General features: G+C 38.3%; 1 protein-coding gene across 1 annotated transcript in view; it reads right to left on the reverse strand.

The window, feature by feature from the left end:
* Window positions 1-8,652: 8,652 nt before the first annotated feature.
* The window catches only part of mtmr11 (myotubularin related protein 11), a 52,332-nt gene continuing 37,542 nt past the window's right edge, over window positions 8,653-23,442 (reverse strand). The window contains exons 12-17 of the mRNA XM_067447972.1: window positions 22,197-22,267; window positions 19,051-19,223; window positions 15,655-15,825; window positions 14,315-14,530; window positions 12,391-12,690; window positions 8,653-11,211 (exon numbers count right to left, since the gene is read on the reverse strand). Coding sequence (XP_067304073.1) covers window positions 10,792-11,211; window positions 12,391-12,690; window positions 14,315-14,530; window positions 15,655-15,825; window positions 19,051-19,223; window positions 22,197-22,267 — 1,351 coding nt within the window. The 3' untranslated portion in view covers window positions 8,653-10,791. The remainder of the gene's footprint in view (window positions 11,212-12,390; window positions 12,691-14,314; window positions 14,531-15,654; window positions 15,826-19,050; window positions 19,224-22,196; window positions 22,268-23,442) is intronic.

Raw genomic sequence — 23,442 nt, forward strand, 5'->3', positions numbered from 1 at the left:
TTTTACCCATCTTCTATGTAGTTACAGGAATAAGACATTAGCTCTTTACATTTGCGTGTGCGTTGCAGGAGCCCCACACCCTGTAGTGCTTTACATATGCTGCGTTTGCAGTCCGCAACTGATCCGCTGTTGCATATCACAAACACAGCATTTATTCATTATTTTTTATTTAAAATCCAAAAGTTGTTACTGAACATGCCTCGTCAGAATTCCAATTCTCTTTGTTTACTCTTTCATAGAAGTCAGGTTACATAGCCTACTACATTTAAACAACATTTTATTAAATTCATTTATTCATATTTATATACTTTAGATTTAGCTCACACAAGTGGCAAAACATTTAAACATAGTTTATAGCCTTAAATCACAAACATTTTAAATTAGAAACTTACAATAGTCTATTCAAAAACAGCCGACTCTAGTCTTTACTTTCGTTTTTACACCCTTTTAAAAGAAATCCTGCAGGTCAAAAATAACTTTGCTTTTCACCTCCAAGAAAGTACGAGTGCTATCCATTATGGCACATTGTTTTTAACCTAAATGCCAGGTAAGGTGTTTTGCTTTACTTGAGAGAAAAAAAAAGCCATGTGTTGACTTTGAAACAAGAGTATATTTTAAATAATATACATCTGTGGTGAAATTACTAGATTTTCGCGTCAGTACATGTTTATTTTAATGCGAACAATGTTCTACCACTTTAATGCAGCAACGCAGCGCAGCAAAAAATAGACTCGGTACGAAAACGATCCGTGCACTGCTGCAGACGCAACGCTCCTGGAACAGACTGACGGACAGCACCCGCGTGATCCGTTAACATGGGTACGGAAAAAAATACGCACCGCACACGCACTGCAGACGGAGTATGTGTGAAACGGGCGTTAGGTCTCATATCCGCGGCTATAAATGGACCACTCGTCTTTTGCCATTTGAATAAGTTGGAAATGTCTGTCTAAATGCTGCGGGGATAGTTTGCAGGATAGTTTGTGGCTGTTTCTCCTTTTTATCGTCTTGTTGTCGGCGTAAAGACAACAAGATCGTCTTGTTGTCAGCTTTGATTGACATGACATGAATTATTCCCGCTGCTGTACCCTCAGCAAATGCGACATACCGTTGTTTTTTAATCCATCAATCTTGCCAACACCATCATAGCTTACCAAGAATCCAAAGTTCACCCAAACACCAGACCTGTTGGTTATTGGAGGATCTTCTATTTCTGTTTTGTTAAACGCAATAGCCTGAGTAAGCGAGCACCTGACTGAGCAGCCTAAAACATATTTGGTGTTTTTTTTTCTCTTTCACTTCGGCGGTGTCAGGGGCATTGCCTGTTATGTCGTTTTGGTTATTGGGCTACCTTGTTGAACGCATATTATTATATTTCACACACTTTTTTATTTTCCAAATCTAATTAATTAGTCCAAGAACCGTTCGGTACATAATGCGTACCGCGTACCGAACCGAAAGCCTCGTACCGAACGGTTCAATACGAATACGCGTATCGTTACACCCCTAATATATATATATATATATATATATATATATATATATATATATATATATATATATATATATATATATATATATATATATATATATATATACATACACACTCACCTGGAGGAACAACTGTTCAATTTCTCATTATTGCAATTATCTAATCAACCAATCACATGGCAGCTGCTTCAATGCATTTAGGGGTGTGGTCCTGGTCAAGACAATCTCCTGAACTCCAAACTCAATGTCAGAATGGGAAAGAAAGGTGATTTAAGCAATTTTGAGCGTGGCATGGTTGTTGGTGCCAGACGGGCCGGTCTGAGTATTTCACAATCTGCTCAGTTGCTGGGATATTCATGCACAACCATTTTTAGGGTTTACAAAGAATGGTGTGAAAAGGGAAAAATATCCAGTATGCGGCAGTCCTGTGGGCGAAAATGCCTTGTTGATGCCAGAGGTCAAAGGAGAATGGGCCGACTGATTCAAGCTGATAGAAGAGCAACTTTGACTGAAATAACCACTCGTTACAACCGAGGTATGCAGCAAAGCATTTGTGAAGCCACAACACGCACAACCTTGAGGCGGCTACAACAGCAGAAGAGCCCAACGGGGACCACTCGTCTTCACAACAAATAGGAAAAAGAGGCTACAATTTGCACAAGCTTCACCAAAATTGGAAAGTTGAAGACTGGAAAAATGTTGTCTGGTCTGATGAGTCTTGATTTCTGTCGAGACATTCAGATGGTAGAGTCAAAATTTGGCGTAAACAGAATGATAACATCCATTCATCATGCCTTGTTATCAATGTGCAGGCTGGTGGTGGTGGTGTAATGGTGTAGGGGATGTTTTCTTGGTACACTTTACGCCCCTTAGTGCCAATTGGGCCTCATTTAAATCTCACGGCCTACCTGAGCATTGTTTCTGACCATGTTCATCCCTTTATGACCACCATAAACTCATCCTCTGATGGCTACTTCGAGCAGGATAATGCACCATGTCACAAAGCTCGAATCACTTCAAATTGGTTTTTTGAACATGACAATGAGTTCACTGTACTAAAATGGCCCCCACAGTCACAAATCTCAACCCAATAGAGCATCTTTGGGATGTGGTGGAACGGGAGCTTCGTGCCCTGGATGTGCATCCAACAAATCTCCATCAACTGCAAGATGCTATCCTATCAATATGGGCCAATATTTATAAAGAATGCTTTCAGCACCTTGTTGAATCAATGCCACGTAGAATTAAGGCAGTTCTGAAAGCGAAAGGGGGTCAAACACAGTATTAGTATGGTGTTACTAATAATCCTTTAGATGAGTATATATATATATATATATATATATATATATATATATATATATATATATATATATATATATATATATATATATATATATATAAGTTACATAATTAAAAAAAGAAAAAGAGGTTCATTAAACTTTCAAAAAGACATGAAAAAGCTTATAATATCCTTTGTCCATGAAGTCAAAGGCCTATTTCAATTAAAACTAATACTGGAATATATATATTAAAATAGCTAGCAAAAGGTAGGCCTATAATTGGAATAGGTGTAAAACTGGAATAGGAACCAGGAACTCGATTAGCATTTAATAGCAAGAGCCTAGTAACATGAACATACCGGTATGCTAGTTTTAGGATCGAGTTATGATTATATTTGCATGTATTGACTTAAACTTTCTGAAAACAGAATCCTTTCGAGACGCTCGCGCAGCGCTGCCCCCGTGAGAGTCGCGCGCTGCGCTCGCGTGATGAGCAGATTTCCCCTTTCTTTCTCTCGCTCAGTTTCTATCTGCATCCCACTCGCGCTGACCATCGAAAGCAATCGCCTCCTATTGATTTTTTCGACCTGCTTCCCACCTCGAGAACGATAAACCACCGATCGCGTCGTGAACTGCGTTTTAATGACCTATTTACTGCCCGCGCGTGGCGCGCTCTGGGGTTCTGATCGCGTGCGTGAACATGTTTAAAAACTATGAGTCGGTTGCACGGATGTCACACCACTCCAGTCATTTACCATGAGAGGAAGGAACATGTGTTGGAAGATCATTGCGACATTGAGCTGGGACTGCTTTAAAGGCTCTCCGTCCTCTTCGCACAGGTACGTCACGTCAGTGCTGCGCATTATTTGTGAATGTGTTAGTATGCATATGCAGGATTCGTGTTGGCGGACTGAACAATGGCAGACTATAATTGGGTTGCTATGGCAATACCTGCTCCGAACATCATCTTTACAAATATGTGCATTGTCACAGTAAAATGCATGTGCATGATGCGTGCTTTAAAAAAAACCTGATGTATGGAATACATGCCCTGCTAAACAACACAATAATAAGATCCCTTAATAATGTTTTGATGATCTAGTCTATGGTCTGGCTGTTTTGGGGCACTTTTAGCTTGATATCAGGCTGTTAGACTGGCTTAAACTAGACAAGAAAACCGTTATTCGAGGCTGACTTTAACACTGAAATGATGAAGTATTTGGTAAAGGTGAGATTCATGCCATGGTCACAACACTACAGGTTACGCAACACACCCTTCCATTGTGAGCATGCCATATTTATCATAAAAGAGGACAGTTGACTTACAACTGTCTCAGATGTATCTCCTAAACAACACACACACACACACACGCACACACACACACTTATATAAAACATTTGAGGGGAGGGGAAATTGAACATTTTAAAATGAAATACTTAAGAATGTCAGATATAAATTAATTTAAGTTTTTTTTTATTATTATTGTGGTTTCAGACTTTTTGCCCCCTTTGTATTTTGTTATTTTGAAATTACTGAGAAAAATCCAATCAATGTAATTTAAACATTTTAATCTAAATATATATTTTTTAGATTTCTATATATATATATATATATATATATATATATATATATATATATATATATATATATATATATATACATTTTAAATTAGTATTTAAACGGCATATTTAGACCCCACTGTTTTTGATGGGAAATATCTGATCTTATGTTGAAACCTTCGAGAAAAAAAAGAGGCTATTGCTCTGGCATTTACACCATAAAAATATGGTAACTTAAAAAGCTTTCACATGTACATTGGTTCACAATTCCCATTATTTGTATAGCACATTTAACATTACACATTGTTTCAAAGCAGCTTGACATTTGGACACAAATGTCCACGTGTCAGAAATGTACGGGTTTAAGATAATACATATCCTAACTTCATGTGTACGCTGTGATCATGATGATTACAATATGTACAGAAAATGTTACTCTGTGTGTTCGCTCAGCGGCTGCTGTGACACTTGTTCACACTGTTAAGAGTAAAACGCTTCTGCCAAATAAAAGCGGAAACCGAGGGTAACGCAGATATGACGCCATTGACAGGCGACTCCCTCAGACGACTCAGCTTCTTGGTTAAAATAGCATTTTTTCACGGTTTACAAATAGTTGGAAACATTTGGGATATTTTAAGAACTCAACTGAACAAAATATAGAACACTGGCCTAGTGGTTTTTGTATTTATTACTGCAAAAATCCTACATAGTGCACCTTTAAGCTACAACAATACAGAGAAACAATTCAAATCCTAAAGAGATCTCATCTGTGACTTCTCTTTCCCGTGGTCCGGCAGGTCGTCCACTAAGCTCGGCTCGAGTCAGGCCGCCAGCATGGAGAGCAGTTCTCTGACCGGCAGTCTGTCTGTGGGCTCTGATGTTCCTCACTGCCAGTGCTGCATCACCTACGAAGCCAGGCTGAAGCGTCTCTCCTGCGGACACCTTTACTGTGACCCCTGCTCTGATCAGATCGTCAACCTGGCTTTTGAGGACATCGAAGGTCTGGCCGAATATCCCTGCCCAATGTGCAAAACCCTCCGTCATCTGGGGGGCTTTGTTTCAGCCCACAGCTACCACGGAGGCATGGCCACCTGTTCTCCCTTCGAAAATCAAAAGCAGCAGCTAGTCGAGGCCTGCGGGAACGATTGTGTCACTTAATGCAGTGGTTCTCAACAGGACCCAGGTTTTACATCGGACATCGTGTGGAAGCACAAAAGGTGCAAACAACAAAAGATATCGGCAGCATTTTCTCCTCTCTTATAATGTTTATAAGCTTGCTTTTCTAACTACACACACAATTACACAATAACACATTTTAATGGTGTGACGCGCCAGTTGAGATCTACTGCTCTCAAGGGACTGAGCTTCAAGGTTCAATATTCTGAATCTATTATCTGTAACATGAGAATATATTGAGTGAGACCTGCATCGTAAGTTAATCGTTTTAATAGGTTTCATATGCGCTCCAATGCCATTATTGAGTAAGAGTGATTTACTCCATTACTGGTGGAAGTTATTACACAAAGTACTAGCTGTTCATAGATGGTAGATTGAGTTGGTATTTTGTGTTTTTAATGCCAGATGATTTACAGTAGTGATTTTTACCTAAGTGTGTATTAGAGCTGCACGATTTTTTGTTTTTAAATAGATCACGAGTCTCACACGATTCAGAACAGAACATACACACTCACCTAAAGGATTATTAGGAACACCATACTAATACTGTGTTTGACCCCCTTTCGCCTTCAGAACTGCCTTAATTCTACGTGGCATTGATTCAACAAAGTGCTGAAAGCATTCTTTAGAAATGTTGGCCCATATTGATAGGATAGCATCTTGCAGTTGATGGAGATTTGTTGGATGCACATCCAGGGCACGAAGCTCCCGTTCCACCACATCCCAAAGATGCTCTATTGGGTTGAGATCTGGTGACTGTGGGGGTCATTTTAGTACAGTGAACTCATTGTCATGTTCAAGAAACCAATTTGATTTGCACAGTGGTAACAAGGCATGATGGATCCATGTTCTCATTCTGTTTACTCCAAATTCTGACTCTACCATCTGAATGTCTAAATAGAAATCGAGACTCATCAAACCAGGCAACTTTTTTCCAGTCTTCAACTGTCCAATTCTGGTGAGCTTGTGCAAATTGTAGCCTCTTTTTCCTATTTGTAGTGGAGATGAGTGGTACCCGGTGGGGTCTTCTGCTGTTGTAGCTCATCCGCCTCAAGGTTGTGCGTGTTCTGGCTTCAAAAATGCTTTGCTGCATACCTCGGTTGTAACGAGTGGTTATTTCAGTCAAAGTTGCTCTTCTATCAGCTTGAATCAGTCGGCCCATTCTCCTCTGACCTCTGGCATCAACAAGGCATTTTCGCCTACAGGACTGCCACATACTGGATGTTTTGCCCTTTTCACACCATTCTTTGTAAATCCTAGAAATGGTTGTGTGTGAAAATCCCAGCAACTGAGCAGATTGTGAAATACTCAGACCGGCCCATTTGGCACCAACACACGCTCAAAATTGCTCAAATCAACTTTCTTTCCCATTCTGACATTCAGTTTGGAGTTCAGGAGATTGTCTTGACCAGGACCACACCCCTAAATGCATTAAAGCAGCTGCCATTTGATTGGTTGATTAGATAATTGCATTAATGAATTGAACAGGTGTTCCTAATAATCCTTTAGGTGAGTGTAATGTACATGAGGTGCTGACAAATGTTAATAACTGCAATCTATTTAAAAATGTTTAATAAGAATGAATTGTTTCAAATCGGTTTGAATTAATGAATCAATGACTCCCTTATAATACTTGGTTCCTTATCGGATGAATGAGTGTTTTTAAACGAATATCTTGAATAAATGATTAAATGACAATTATATTTAAGCAGTCACTTGTCACCACCTAGTGACATAATTTAATCGATACTATCGTTATTCGAAGTGTCATGCGCCATTTTAAACATCAGTGTTTATATTTGAAATATAAATGCAATGCTATCTTTTATCTCAGAACTTCTGTGACTATTTGATACAGAGGTTCTGTGACTTAACGATATGTTGAAAAGAATGTTTCATACTTATAGCCTACCTGTACTGTACATGATGATATCTGCTCTCCACGGCTCAGCGAAGGTTCTGGGATCATTTTTATCAAAGGTTCAAAAGGCACAATATGTAAGATTTTTGGATTAAAATATCCAAAAAACACTAGAACAGGGATACGTTGTTGTCTTGTGTACTTACATTATCCCAAATATTTCCAAGAATGTTTAAATCCAGAGAAATAAACAATTTTATGCTGCCTTCACGTGCTATCGGAAATGTGACAATTCCAACTTCTGAAGTCATGATTACGAGGTCCTTGCATTCCGGTTTCAAAATTTGAGGGTGTTCATGTGAAATTTTTACCTAGGACACTCGTATTTACGATAATTCCGAGAGCGTGAAGGCAACATTAACCACCAGGACACGGACCCGTCGCCTATCAATGACCCGTCAATGACGCTTTAATATATGTTTCATTAAACAAATAAACAAAACTGTTTGCATACATTTACTGACAACAAAAAAAAACGAATCAATGTTATATAGCTTAACATGTTTAGTTTTATTGTTTGAATCTCGTTTTCTCTGCGAGTACCATTTTTAGCATGCCTAATATCAAGCTTATTGCAGTGTGCAAAAAGTCTCTCATAGCCACCTCAGAGCGAACGCACAGAGTAACGTAAGTACATCGTTTGCAAAACGCTCAAATGTATCTAATATGCTTGACCAGAAGAAGTGAAAGCTGCAACTCTTGCATGATAAAAGTTCTGCTGCTCTCCAGTTGCCACACTCCTAGCAATCGCTCCTGCTTTATACTACATGTTAATAATCTCATCCATGATTCTTCCGTCCGGATTATTCTCCAGTGGCTGTGAGGTGAAGACGACATCTCCCATGAATCTGTGCTCAATCTCGGCGTCATCAAGCTACTCCTGTCTTTTGAATTGGCGACCTCTAGCAGCAAAAAATGACATATTGTGCCTTTAGACACAGGCGAATCGATTCAGTGTTCGAATTAAGATCACAATCTTCACGATTAATCGTGCAGCTCTACTGTAGGCCTTACACGTATTTTTTTTAATGAGTGCCATTGCTGTTAACAATTATTTAAGTCATTTCGCAGTTCATGCATTTTAAGTGTTGTAATGCTTCTTGTAATGCTCACGTTGTAAATATCTATATTTTGATAAGATCTGAGTAGCTATGTCCGAACCCATTTGTCTTACATTTTTAATAAGCCAGAATAACCATTATTAAGAGAAAACATCAAAAAGTGTTAGGAACTATAAGATGCATTTATTTATCTAAAATGTGCCAATAAAGGTTGTTATAAAAGAATAAGGAATGAAAAAAATGACAATATGTTATGATTCGTCCCTGTGGCAGATGCAAGGATGAAAAGTACAAAACAACTGAAATCAGTTTTAAGGCACAAGCATTGGGTCATTTCATTCAATGCAAGCAATTCTTGTGCTATCAAATAAACTTTTTCTCAAATTCAGTCTTGTGAAATATGTTGATGCAATATATTTCAAGTCCACTTCTGCTGAAATTCTGAAATCACTGAAACAATCGGGTGAAATCTGAACACGGTGCCGTATGTTATTGTTACCAGCACCTTTTCCCCGCAGGGGAAATAAAAGTAGGACACAAACCTCTGGAGCTACTCTCTCAATTTTGGAACGTCACTGCTGTCACTGTGGCGTAACGCTTCTCCAGTCTCACAAAGACAGATCTGTCTCGTAACCCACATCACAGAGGTGTGCGAGTTCTTCTCATCAAACCTAAAAGGAAAAGTTCTCCAAAAAATGAAAACGGTCACACTCATGTTGTTCCAAAATGCAACGCAAAATAGGAACAGCAGCACTGGGATTTCATTTCTGGGTGAGCTATCCTTTTAAAAGAATGATGAGCAGTTCCGAACACTGTCATTTGTAGAAAACCAATCTTACAAAAGAAATCACGCAAATAAACCACAGAAAATGAAAAACCATGTTGGATGAAGTCCAGAGCGAAGTGTGTACTGTGCAGAAGTTACAAATACAAAAATGAGGATATAAAATGTCCTTCAACATGAGCATGTGACCAAATCTTTTTTTGCCCAATTCTTTATACATGAACCGAGTTCACTCTCATGACCAAATGATTATAAAAACACAAGTAACACTTAGGAGTCAGCATTTAAATAATGTTTGAAATGTATCTAGTCTCCATGACCTTCCTATTTTGCATCAAGACTTAATAAAAATAGAAAAATGCATAACACACTGGACAGCATTGTGCCTTGCTTGTGAATATTGAGGCAATACAGCATTTCATTTCTGTTCAAATACTCATTCGCATTCAACACTGAGGCTGACGATTATTTTGTGTCCATCTTGTGGCCGTTCAGGGAACCGCCGAACCTCCCTTGTTATATTATTAGCGTGATAGCAGCCATTTTCCCGCTTTTTTGGTTGAGAAAACCCAAATCACTATTTTACTAGCCTACCGTACCGTGAACTACTGCTACATAAACTACTTAAAGCTAGAGCTTTCACAATTCTTGACCCACACAGTTATCAGATCAATATTTTGGCATGAACCGCAGACACAACATGCAGACATATTTACTATCACAATCTACTTTTCTCAGTTTTTTAAATTTTACCTAAAGGAATAGTTCATGCAATAAAAGAGAGAAAATTCTGTCATTATATGGTTGGAACAATGTAAGTAAATGAAAGACTCATAACTATTATTTTAAAACACTGGCCAAAACTTCATTTAGTTCTACTGTTTAAAAAAACAGCAGAGGAAGAATTTCACATCATAAATTGTTGAGGCTTTTTTTTTGTTGCTAAATCTTACATAGCTGCTCATACAAAAGTGTTATTTTCAGTACCATTCAAAAGTTTGGGGTCAGTGATGTAAAAAAAAAGAAGAAAAAAAAGAAGCGATATTAATACTTTTATTCAAAGATGCATTAATTTGATCAAAAGCAACAGTTGAAACATTTATGATGTTAACAAATAAATGCTGTTCTTTTGAACTTTCTATTCATCAAAAAATCCTGAAAAAATTGCATCAGTTCCCATAAAAATTAGTTTTCAATATTGATAATAAAAATAATAATAATAATAATAAATGTTTCTTGAGCAGCAAATCAGCATATTAGAATGATTTCTGAAGGATCATGCGACAGGATTTGAAAAATTATTTTGATAATATTTCACAATATTACAGTTTTATTGTATTTTTGATCATATAAATGCAGCCTTGGTGAGCATAAGAGACTTCTTTGAGTAAACCTTTCTGACCCCAAACTTTAGAACGATAGTGTAGATGTCTAGTGTAGTTTGGGATTGTACCGTATTCTATCGCTTTAGTAACACAAACACCAGAGGGTGCCGTTTCCTTCCTTCCTTCCTCCAGATCAGTGTGTGTTTCCTGGGCGTTTGGGAAGTTTGGCACTAGGCGAGGGAATGTAACGCTGCCCTGATTGCGGCTCTTGTTGGTGGCCGAACAGAAACGTGTGCTTGCCGTTGTTCCTCTGTGCAGGCCTGGGCGGGTCGGATGCGGTCCGTTGGGCTCTGGGTGGGACGGAGGAGTGGGCCGCGCCTCGGCTGGGGGACGGCTGTTGTTGAGACGTTCTGGAGGAAGAGGAGAAGAGGAAGGTCCCATTGTTGGCGTTCTGGTTGAGGTTGGACTCCAGTCGGCGGGGCTCCTGTCGTTTAGTCTGGTGTTCCGGGCGTCTGTTAGAAGCCTGAGCCAGTTTCTCTCTGAGCTGCTGCACTTCCCAGGAAAGCTGCTCTAAAGGATGCTGACTGCAGGAAGACATGGGGTGTGAGAAAGCCTACAGGAAGTGGAGAGAGACGGATGTTACAAAAACACTCATAATCGCAAGCCATTAACAACATGAGCATTGTTCTCTCTGTCCTTCTGTCTATCTATCTGTCTGTCTATCCATCCATCAGTCTATCTGTCCGTCTTTCCGTCTATCCATCCATCAGTCTATCTGTCCGTCTATCCATTCCATCCATCCGTCTGTTTTTCCTATCTATCTATCTATCTATCTATCTATCTATCTATCTATCTATCTATCTATCTATCTATCTATCTATCTATCTATCTATCTATCTATCTATCTATCTATCTATCTATCTATCTATCTATCTATCTATCTATCTATCTATCCGTCCGTCCGTCCGTCCGTCCATCAGTCTTTGTCCGTCCGTCTGTCCGTCCGTCCGTCCATCAGTCTTTGTCCGTCCATCTGTCCAAGCGGCTGTCCGTCTTTTTATCTATCCATCCGCCGGTCCTATCTATCTATCCATCCGTCTGTCTGTCCGTCCATCCGTCTGTCTGTCTATCTATCTGTCTGTCTGTCTGTCAGTCCTTCCGTCTGTCTGTTCGTCCGGCTGTCTGTCTGTCTTTACATCTATCCATTCATCTGTGTATCCATCCATCCGTCCATCCATCCCATCTGTCTGTCCGTATGTCCGTCCATCTGTCTGTCTATCTGTCTGTCCTTCTTTCTATCCATCCAGCCATCGATCCAGCCATCGATCCATCTGTCTATCCATCTGTCCATCTGTCCATCCATCCATCCATCCATCCATCCATCCATCCATCCATCCATCCATCCATCCATCCATCCATCCATCCATCATCCACATATTTAATTTATATGAATTTAAAATCGGCTACTATCTCCTCTGCGAAGTGTCTGACATGATTTTGCTTTAGATTTAATGCACATCCAGGTGATTGCTATCTAAGTTTAAAGTGTTTTGTTTGATTCTAAAAACTGCAAATTATTTATCGTTTGTTAAAATCAAATAATCAAAATTTTGCTTCCCAAGTAGATACAACTAATTCCCCCCAGAAAGTGATGCTTTTCTTCCCTTGGAAAGATGAGATGAAAACACAGCTTTGCAAATAGTTTTTCACTGTATTTTGCATATTAAATTCACAACCTAACAAATACATTTTCTCTGGTCACATCCAAAAACTCAACACCACCAAAGTGTACCTGAGCGTGTAGCGCGCCCCGTAAATAGCAGCCCCTCCATACTCTGACACAGGGCCCTAAGAGCAGGGGCAGCAGGGCCTCGTAGGGATCGTGGAGGGTCGTGCTGCTCTCCGAGGGTTCAGAGAGTGAACAGGCTCTGATGAGACGTTCCAGTCCAGACAGACTCTCAGAGGAAGGAGCCCTGCGGTGGCTCTTCCAGTAAGAGGTGGAGTTGCCGCTCCTCCAGGGCAGCAGGTTGGAGGGATGGGAGAATGTGCTACGGGACAGCAGGAACACAGAACCTGGCAGGCCATCGTTGTGCTGAGAGAGAAAGAGAGAGAGGGGGAACCAACAGCATTATCACTCTCTTTAACAGGGTAATGAAGCGGTACACTCAGTTGACAGCCAAATTAGAAAATGACCTAATTTTGGCACAGGTTTATTAGTTGGCCTCCTTTTTAAAGAACCTCCCTTTTGATTTCCAGCCATCTAGGGCAACCCAGAAAACATGAATCAATGATCGTTATCTTGACACAAGCACTCCCTATTATGTGATAATTAATTTCTCTGTCCTGTACTGTCAATTCCCTATTCAGTAGTGTTCTTCTATATAACGGAAGGAGGAAGACAGCAATCATATTTGATGCTTGTACAGTGCACTTATTACAGGGACAATCGCTCTGGAAAATCCTGAGATTAAGGTTTTTCCAGAATAATACTCTAACTATTAAATGTCTGTCATTGTTTTCGCACCTTCCTGTCAAGTCAAGTCACCTTATATTTCATAGTGTGAATTTGATCTTATTTAATTGTATTTTTACAGGGATCATGTTTTATTATTTATTATTTGCCTTCTGTAAAACACAGAGGATGAATATGTATACACTGAAGTCTCTTATGCTCATCAAGACTGCATTTATTATGAAATATTACAATTTTAAATAACTGTTTTCTATTTGAATATTTTTTTTAAATTCAGAAATCATTCTAATATGCTGAGTTGCTGCTTAAGAAACATTTCTTATTATTATGAATTATTTATAAAAAAAAAAAAAGGGTAACATTATAAATGTATTCACTGTTACATTTGATTAATTTATCAATTGCTGAATAAAAACCATTAATATTTTTTATTTTATTTTCAAATTTGAATAGTATTGCAATTCCAACATGGTATTTAAAAATAATTAATACAAAAAAATACAAAATACAAAATGAGATTTGTGAAGTAACCAGCCTGTTCCTCAAACACAGCCATCGTATAATTTTCTTCAAGACTTGGAATATATAGCTTTTTGAAGATTGGCGGCATATAGAATCATTTACTTTTTTGTATGGAAAATAGACACTGTATTAGTTTAAATTATGACAACATTTTAATTTTGGGTTGAACTATCCCTTTAACTGCCTTGATAAAGTGAACAATGGTGATAGTTCTTAGATTGCCTTTAGAAGGATTCAAACTCAGTAGCGGCTCCTGATCGTAAATTTAGGTCAAATTGCTGGGCAGAATTCTAATGTCATTGCGTTATTCAGCCTGAGGGTGGCGTGCAGTGCTCTAATGATATGACTGACAGACTTTATTACTCACGATAAACACATAGAATTCTATCTTAGAATTGCCTCACTGCATTTATTGCGTCCGAATGTTGTTTTAGAATATTCAAAGTTAGGAAAAGGAATTCCTAATTCTAGAAAATCTGAAAAATATTTGTTGCAAAATTCTGAATAGATTTACAATTTATTATTCATTCAGTGTATATAGGGGTCAATGTTTAATGAATATTTTGGTGGGGCTCTGCCAAACCTGCCCATACAGATTCAAACCTGCAACCTTTAAGATAACAGCCCATACCTTTAACCACTGTGCAACAACATCCCTATTCCTAAACAGGAGGAATAAATCATTACTGAAATACGACTGCTAACATCTGATAAATCTTACCCAGCTGCGGTCCAGGTTGGTGTTGAGGTTTCCGTTGAGGACGGGTGGAGGACAGGCGGGCTGCGACACTGGTTGGGTGAAGCGGGCTCGTCTCTGGCTGCTGTACTGCAGGGCCCAGTCCCACACCGGAGGGAAAGGTGGGTCTACCGGCTCCTCTGGGGCGCCCATGGGCAATTCCCTCAGGCCGTTTACTGGGGTGTAGCTCTGGGGAAGATGCTGCGGGGAAAATGCATTAGAAATATGCAATACTTAATGATCAAACTACTATATACAAACAACAGAAAAAACAGTTAGGAAATTTACAGTAGCAACTGTTTATAATAGCTAGTAGAGGTTGAGTGTCTTCAGATTTTTTAAAGTCAGCATTTATGTAATTAAAGTCGAGTTGACGTCAACTAGTCACTGATGACGTCATTATTGAACATATAAGTCTGAATCTGTGCGTGATGTGCAAGCTACTGTCTGTATGTGTGTGCGTTACAATGCATTAATTTAAAATGATTAACTTTTACATATGTGTTTACTATGTGTACAATAAGCTGTTTAAAACGTGCATTCACACATAAATGTTGAGCATCCATATGGTAATCAAACGTATCTTGTGGATCCCCTAATAGCTAGGTCAGTCTTTGCAATTATGTCTCTAAAATTATATATTATAATATAATTATATAATAAAATTATAAATAAAATTGATATACACTACTGTTCAAAAGTTTGGGGTTTGGACCAAAGTGTATTAAAAAGACTCTAAAACTAGTAATATTGTGACATTACAATCCAAAATAATAGTTTTCTATTTTTTATAAAAAAAAATGTAATATGTAACATATTCCTGTCATAAAAGCTGCATTTTCATTTTAATTACTCCAGTCTTCAGTGTTACGTGAACCTTCAGAAATCATTCTAATATGATGTTTTGCTGCTCAACAAACATTTATTATTATTATCAATGTTGAAAACAGTTGTGCTGCTTCATATTTTTGTGGTCATACATTTTTTTCTGAATTCTTTGATGAATAGAAATGTCCAAATAACAGCACTTAAAATATAAATCTTTTGCAATGTTATGCATTTCTCTTTAAAGTCACTTTCAAAACAAGGTATTCATTTTAATCATAAAAAATGTACTGACCCCAAAAACTTTTGAATGGTAGCATATGTATTTGTTAAGTAGCCATGCAAAAGGCTGATATATATAAATGTATGTCTCATTGTAAAATCAACACCTGAACGGTGATGCAAGGCATAACAACAAGCAAAGATATTGCTGCATTTAATATTTCTTAAGCAAAAGTTTTAAACTTTTTGACGTGTGTTGTGAAACTGTGAGCGTGTACCTGTGTACGGCGGCATCTCTCCCTCTGACTGTTGGCCAGGAAGCTGCTGAAGAGCGGAAGGTGCACGCTGTCATGCAGCGCCAGCAGGTAGTCTTCAGTAAGCTGGAAGCGTGCGGGATACTGCGCCCACAGCTGCCACACACAGTCGAGAAACAGCAGGAACACAGGCGACTGTCGGAGGGCAAAGGTACACCATACAACCATTGAATTTCAAATGAAATTGGAAGGTATCATGAGCATTTATCTCAGAAATGTGAGAAGGTTCAGCTTTAGTCAGATAAAACAGCCCATTTCAGCATCCTATGGGCTCACATTCGCATGATGGGCAAAATCACAGTAAAACTTTACAATAAGATTCCATTTGTCAGTTAAAGTTAAGTTGATCTTTTCTTTTCTATTGTGACATATATCTGAGTGAAACCACTTCATGAACAAGAGAAAATGTAGGGTGGGACTTGATTTTGTCCATTGGGGATTGATCGGATGGTTGTGGTTTGCTATTGGTCGATTTCATGTGAGCGACAGGTTGCTCCGCCCTCACGCCAGTAAATGCGTAATCAGAGATGGTATTTTGGGGGGTATTTTGATTAAAGATTACGAGGTCACACAAATTTAAAAAAAATTATGTGAACAGACAAATAATTTACAATAAATACTGCAATTTTCCATAAAAAAACTAAGATTTGTCCAATTTGATTTAATGGTGACTAGGGTTACCTTTACACGGTTAACATTAACCCATTAGTCTTAGTTAATGTAAACTAATAATTATATATATATATATATATATATATATATATATATATATGTTAATATTATTATACATAAGCTAATATGTCTGAAAAATAAACAGGAGTATTTTATTAACTAGTGTTAACAATGAAGAATAAAAAGTGTAACACATATATTGTTTATTGTTAATGTTAATTAATGCATGAACTAATGGACCTTTTATTATAAAGTGTAACCAAAATCACATGCATGATTTGTAGAATACCAGAATGCATTGTGAGATTTGTGACAAGCATTTAAATTTGAGAAGATAGTTGGAACCAGGATAAATATCGGTTCAAAAGCAATTTTTAACAGAGATTTAAAGATACACTTCCACCCATATTTGGATGTGCAGTGTATTTTTGTGCTTTGTCCACTTTGCATCATCAGTGTAACAGTGGACAACGTTTCATTGTTATGAGGTTTCATTTGGGCCAGAACATTGAAGGAAAGGAAGATGACAATATACAGTGATTTGTTGAAGCAATAAATCTTCTGGCTCTGTTCAAACCCTAGTGATCTGCCTTTCTGTCAGAAGCAGCTGCCTTTTAAAAGAGCATACAGAAAAGGGAACTGAATGTACATTCATCTCATTTGTGATGATTTGGAACACACTCTACTTATTACTGTTCAAAAGTTTGGGGTTGGTAAGATAATTAAAAAAGAAAAGAAATTAAAGGATTAGTTTTCCTGATATTTTGCTCACCCCCATCTCATCCAAAATGTTCATGTCTTTCTCTCTTAAGTCAAAAAGAAATTTAGTTTTTGAGTATCACATTCCAGGATTTTTCTTTACATCAAAGACTTAAAGGTGTCATGAACTGGCTTTTTTTTAAAATATACTGTTGTCTGAGGTCAACTAATGACGTTTGTGTGGTTTTTACATTCAAAAACATCATAACTAATAAGTAATAGGCTCTTTTCTACACTGGTTTTGAGGCTCTCTCCTGAACGCTGGGTTCTGATGGGCGTGCCGCACTGGAGATTTGGAGGTAAACGCCCACGGCTAGGATTGGAGAAGATTGGCATATTTAATGTCGCTGTCATACCTATGCCCCTGTCAGTTCACATGAGGGAGGGATTGTTTTAAAGGCGGCGACTGCAAAGATTCTCTTGACCAATCGATCAATTATATCGATCAATATAACAAGGGAAAGTTGATTTCTCAATTCATCACCTCTTTAAATGTCAACCAAAAGTTGTAGGTCCAAATCAATGCAGTTTCAAAGCACTTCAGAGGCTCTGCATGATCCCAGCTGAGGAATAGGGTTGTAATTTTACTTTTTAATTGTTATTTACTCAATTAAATTTTGTATTAATTGCCAATCTATTGGTTCTTTGTCAAGCACTTTGAATTGCATTAACTTGTTTAGAAAGGTGCTATATAAATAAAATTTGCTGGCTTGCTTGCTAGCTAATCTAGCGAAACGATCAGTCATTTTCTAAAAAAATATAAAAATGGATATACTTTTTAACTTTAATTGCTCATCTTGCGCTGCTCTGCGACGTGCCACGGATTGCGCAATCATGTCAGAAACGTCTCGCTAGACGTAAGCGGAAGTACCGCCCCAAGCGAATGTGCGAAGACTAATACAAACGGCCTTTACAATAAAAACTCCATCTCAAACTTCAAGTAAACATTGCTGTTTAACCTTTTTTTACTAAAGGATGTTCATATTAGTCTTGGCATGTGCGTTTTGTAAACACGGGGCGGTCCTTCTGCCTACGTCTAGCGTGACCTTTCCGACGGGATAGCGCAATCCATGGTGTGTCGCGGAGCAGCACAAGATGAGCAATTAAGGTTTAAAAGAGTATACATATTATTTTTTTTAGAAAATGACTGATGGTTTTGCTAGATAAGACCATTTTCCTCGTCTGGGATAATGTAGATCCTCTGAAGCCCTTCGAAACCACATTGATTTGGACCTTTAATATTTTGGCTGCCGTTGAAGTCCAATAAATGGAGAAAAATCCTGAAATGGTTTCCCTTAAAAAAACTTAATTTCTTTTCCACTGAAGAAAGAAAGACATGAATATCTTGGATGGCATGGGGGTTAGTAAATTATCAGGAAATGAATCCTTTAATACTTTTATTCAGCAAGGATGCATTCAATTGATCATTCGTGACAGTAAAGACATTTATAATGTTAGAAATAATTATTTTTCAAATAAATGCTGTTGTTTTCTTTCTATTCATCAAGAAATCCTAAAAATCGTTCATGGTTTATACAAAAATGTTAAGCAGCACAACTGTTTTCAACACTGATATGTTTCTTGAGCATTACGACAGATCACGTGACACTGAAGACTGAAGAAGTAATGATGCTGAAAATTCAGCTTTGATCACAGGAATAAATTGTATTTTAAAATATATTCAAATACAAACGTTATTTTGAATTGTAAACATATTTCACAATAATACAGTTTTTACTGTATATTTGGTCAAATAAATGCAGCCTTGGTGAGCATAAGAGACTTTTTTAGATAAATAACATTTTAAAAATTTTTACCAACCCCACATTTTTGAACGGTTGTCAACTCTCGCACTGTTATAAGAATAGTCTGAAAGTATGTGGGTAGATCACTAGGTTTCAGAACAGAACCTGCCTCTCCTTATTTTACCTCCTCTTTATCACTTTCACGGTGGTAGTTGATCCGGCTGAGGAATTTGTGTCCGGACGTGACCCATTCTTTCTGAACCAGGCCCTGGAATCCAGCCACAGTCCTGCAGTGAGGGTCACACATCACCTGCACCAGACTGCAGACCACACAGTTCATGTCTCGATCCTCCGGCTCTGAGGAAACACAGAGCAAAAACCTATGCATCATCTGATGATTCGCTATAGACGGTGGATGAGGGGTTTCATCGCCCTCTCGTGGTGTCTCTCAGTGACTCTGCTCCGCACACATGTGGTGAACAGGCTTTTACAGTGATAAATGGGTGCGTCAGCCTCATCTGAGAAACTCATTCCTGAAGGTATTCACTGGTTGTCAAGGCACACAGAATATTGATGTGTATTGGAGGGCAGTTGCGGGTCACGTGGAGAAAAACAAACGTTTTAGAGGACTGTTAAATGAAATGGGAATTTAAAGAATTGAAGGACACTGCCAGATGTCGCTGTTTGTTGGTTTATGGGTTAGGAAAAAGAATAAATCACAACTGTGTGGTATGTTTTAACTTCTGCTAAGAGTCGTTAAAAAGAGATGAAATCCTATTGTTACAAACTGCAATCTTACTTATTTTGAGACATGATATCTAAAGATTTTGAGAAATGCACTTGGGGGTCAGATTTCAAGTCGCATCAACATCAACTTTGAAATAATTAGCAATTTAGTGCATTATGAAAAAAGGCAAAGACTTTTGCTTGAATATTTACATTTAAATAACTGGTGAAGGGAAAAGCTTACACATTTTTATTCATCAGAACACACTATACTTTTTTACATTTTCATCTTTTTTTAATTTAATTAAATTCCTGTCTAAATTAATGTGGTCACGGATAAAACAAAGAAAGAAGCATGAATCAGAAATTTAAAAACAACAGCTTCCCTCTTTGATTGGTTAAAGTCAAGAAGGAGCTGTCAATCTTGAACTAGTGGACCAATGGTGACGCTTAAACCCGCCTTAATTTACATGAAACTCAAACTGCAACATTTTGAAAAGCAAGTGCTGAATGTGTGGAAAGAAGAGCGAAGAGAAAAACAGCACAAGCGTTTTTATCCGTGACCACAATCGTTTAGACAGGAATTGAATCCCATAGGGCCTGGTTGAGTTGCATTAGTATTTTGCTGAAACTCTTATGGTAAGGGACATGACGCATAACACTTGTCCAGCCCACCAATCAGAGCACATTGTGATTTATGAAGGAGGGGCTTCACAGAAAGATAAACTAAACAGAGCACTACTGACACACTGGAAAAAGACGTGCTACAACAATGTCAGATGTAGGGATGGGTACCGAAACCCGGTATTAAAGGACAACTCCGGCAAATTTTTAAGTTTATCTTGATTTTATTAAAGGGGTACTTCAGCGCTGGGAAGATGAATCTGTATTTAAACTGGGTTATTAATGTAGTAGAAATGTGAAATTATTTTTGAATTTGGTGCCTTCAAGACTGAGAAAAGACAGAAAATGTATTTTTTTCTCATGGGGATGAAAGACTACAATTCCCAGAATGCTTCACTGCCCTGTGAGGCCATTCCCTACAGTGACTGAGTTAGAGAACAGACACTACAATTAAATACTGAACCTGTTCAATATAACGATCGAGTTGCCGTGTGAGTCTCACAGCACTAACTCAGATTAGGAGTCAGATTACATTTAACGTCATAAATGAGCTGATGAGCTCTCGTGATGAGAGCTGAGGTAATCGCGATCACACTCACGGCATACATTCACAACGCGTGTTCAGTCTGGCGCGGTTTCAGTTCATGCCTTTGGAAGCTTAACTTTCATAGAAATTAATTTGAGAAGTTAAAACACTTACATTGCTACACATCCGTTTAAATTAATTTTCAGCTGTGAGCTGTGCAGTGAGTGTTAGATCTCCATCCCCATGTGCGAGTTGAAAACGTGGAAATGGCTCCCTCTGCTGGCTGTAGTCTTTAGCCTTTGGCCAAACATTCCAAAGACGACGCAAATATCGTCAATTTGAGTCACGGGAGGAATTTTTCCAGAAATAAAATGTATAAATCTCTGCAGGGATATGAGAGGGGGGAGCACGATCATTTGATTATACTCCAGGGTTTCTACCATAGACTGTAAAAAAATGGTTTCTACTGATACAAAGACATATGCTAATCGCTGAAGTAACCCTTTAAGGCGGGCTTAAGCATCACCATTGGTCCACTTTAGCCCCGGTGCCAAATTATGAAAAACCGCAGTATTGATAAGCTCAGAGCTTATGATTATTGATAAGCTTACTGCTATCGGTTCTGCTGTCAGTACTGGAGCAATGATGAAAATAGACTTATTATTAATTATCGCTACACAGACGTTATATTGCGAATTCTATATTGCCAGTGGTTTCTATAAGAAATAATATTTAACCATGTGTTGCATTGTTGCTAGTCGAAATCCAGAAGTCAGAGAGAGAGAGAGAGAGAGAGAGAGAGAGAGAGAGAGAGAGAGGAGAGAGAGAGAAAGAGAGAGAGAGAGAGAGATAGAGAGAGAGAGAGAGAGAGAGAGAGAGAGAGAGAGAGAGAGAGAGAGAGAGAGAAGAAAGAAAGAGAGAGAGAGAGAGAGAGAGAGAGAGAGAGAGAGAGAGAGAGAGAGAGAGAGAGAGAGAGAGAGAGAAAGAGAGCACGAGCGAGCGATCCATGCTTAATGAGTGCCGACGATGAACTACAAAAGTACATTGCTAAACCCATCTCAGATTGTTTGGTTCTTCAGCGCTTATTTGACCATTTATTTGTACCTTTTTTTCTTTGTTCTTGTTCTTATCATATGCATATAAATACCGTTAAGTACCGGATCGATAAGAAATAGTAGTAATACCGTTAAAACCTTAACGATACCCATCCCTAATCATATGTGAAGAAAAAATATATAAAAGGGCATAATATCTCTTCCAATCACTTTTGAACAGAAGTGCACACTCAAAGGCAAAAGGTTATTTTCATTTCTGTTTTCTCACTGACATTCAGGAAAGACTGGATTATTTTGCTGTATGTGTGTGAACAGTAAAGACACACGAGTCATTGTGTGCACCTGGGGTGCAAAGTTCAGAGTCAGGTCAGATAGTCGTTAATGATCAGTGTGACTTACCTTGGAGAACAACAGTCATGTGACCTCCTCTGAGCAAACAAGCGACCTCTGCGGCTTTTCTCAGACAGCACCTGTGGAGACACAATCACATCAAACACAGCAGGGTAAAGCACACAGACAGCATGAGGCAACATCAAAAACATGACACTGGAAATAAAAAAAAGTTCAAATGTAGTGCATTGCATAGTGAGGTTCAGTATGCTCTTTTGCACATTTAAAGGGTTAGTTCCCACAAAAATGAAATTGATGTCATTAATGACTCCCCCTAATGTCGTTCCACACCCGTAAGACCTCCGTTCATCTTCAGAACACAGTTTAAGATATTTTATATTTAAGTCCCAGAGCATATGCAGTCTATGTACACTATACTGTCCATGTCCAGAAAGGGAATAAAAACATCATCAGATTAGTCCATATGTGACATCAGTTAGTTCATTAGAATCTCTTGCAGCATCGAAAATACATTTGGGTCCAAAAATATCAAAAACTACGACTTTATTCAGCATTGTCTTCTCTTCCATGTGCCGCCAAAAAGAATCAAACGGTTAATGAATCAGTGAATCAATCAATGATTCGGGTCGCCAATGTCACGTAATTTCATTAGTTCGGTTCGCGTCAAACCATAGATACGTATACATAGATGTGCGTCAAACTGCCAAACTGCTGAAATCACGTGACATTGGCGACCCGACTCATTGATCGATTCACTGATTCATTAACCGCTTGATTCTTTTTGGAGGCACATGGAGGAGAAGACAATGCTGAATAAAGTCGTCGTTTTTGATATTTTTGGACCAAAATGTATTTTCGATGCTTCAAGAGATTCTAATGAACTAACTGATGTCTCATATGGACTACTCTGATGATGTTTTTATTCCCTTTCTGGACATGGACAGTAAAGTGGGCATTGAGTGCATATGCTCTGGGACTAAAATATAAAATATCTTAAACTGTGTTCTGATGAACGGAGATGAACGAAGGTCTTACGGGTGTGGAACGACATTAGGGTGAGTCATTAATGACATCAATTTCATTTTTGGGTGAACTAACCCTTTAAGCAAATGCAGTGTACGTCCTCCAGGTTTTTTATGCAAAGACGAGATTCAGATGCATGTCCATACTATACAGTACTGTATGGTGCAGAAATAGTAATAGTGGTATGCTAGTCAGTAGATGAGAGAGCATTTCATCATGATGCATCCAAAGGGGGATATAGTTTAAATGTACATTTATATTCATGCACACA

Source organism: Pseudorasbora parva, chromosome 7 (genome assembly GCF_024679245.1).
Source record: "Pseudorasbora parva isolate DD20220531a chromosome 7, ASM2467924v1, whole genome shotgun sequence".
Classification (NCBI taxonomy): domain Eukaryota; kingdom Metazoa; phylum Chordata; class Actinopteri; order Cypriniformes; family Gobionidae; genus Pseudorasbora; species Pseudorasbora parva.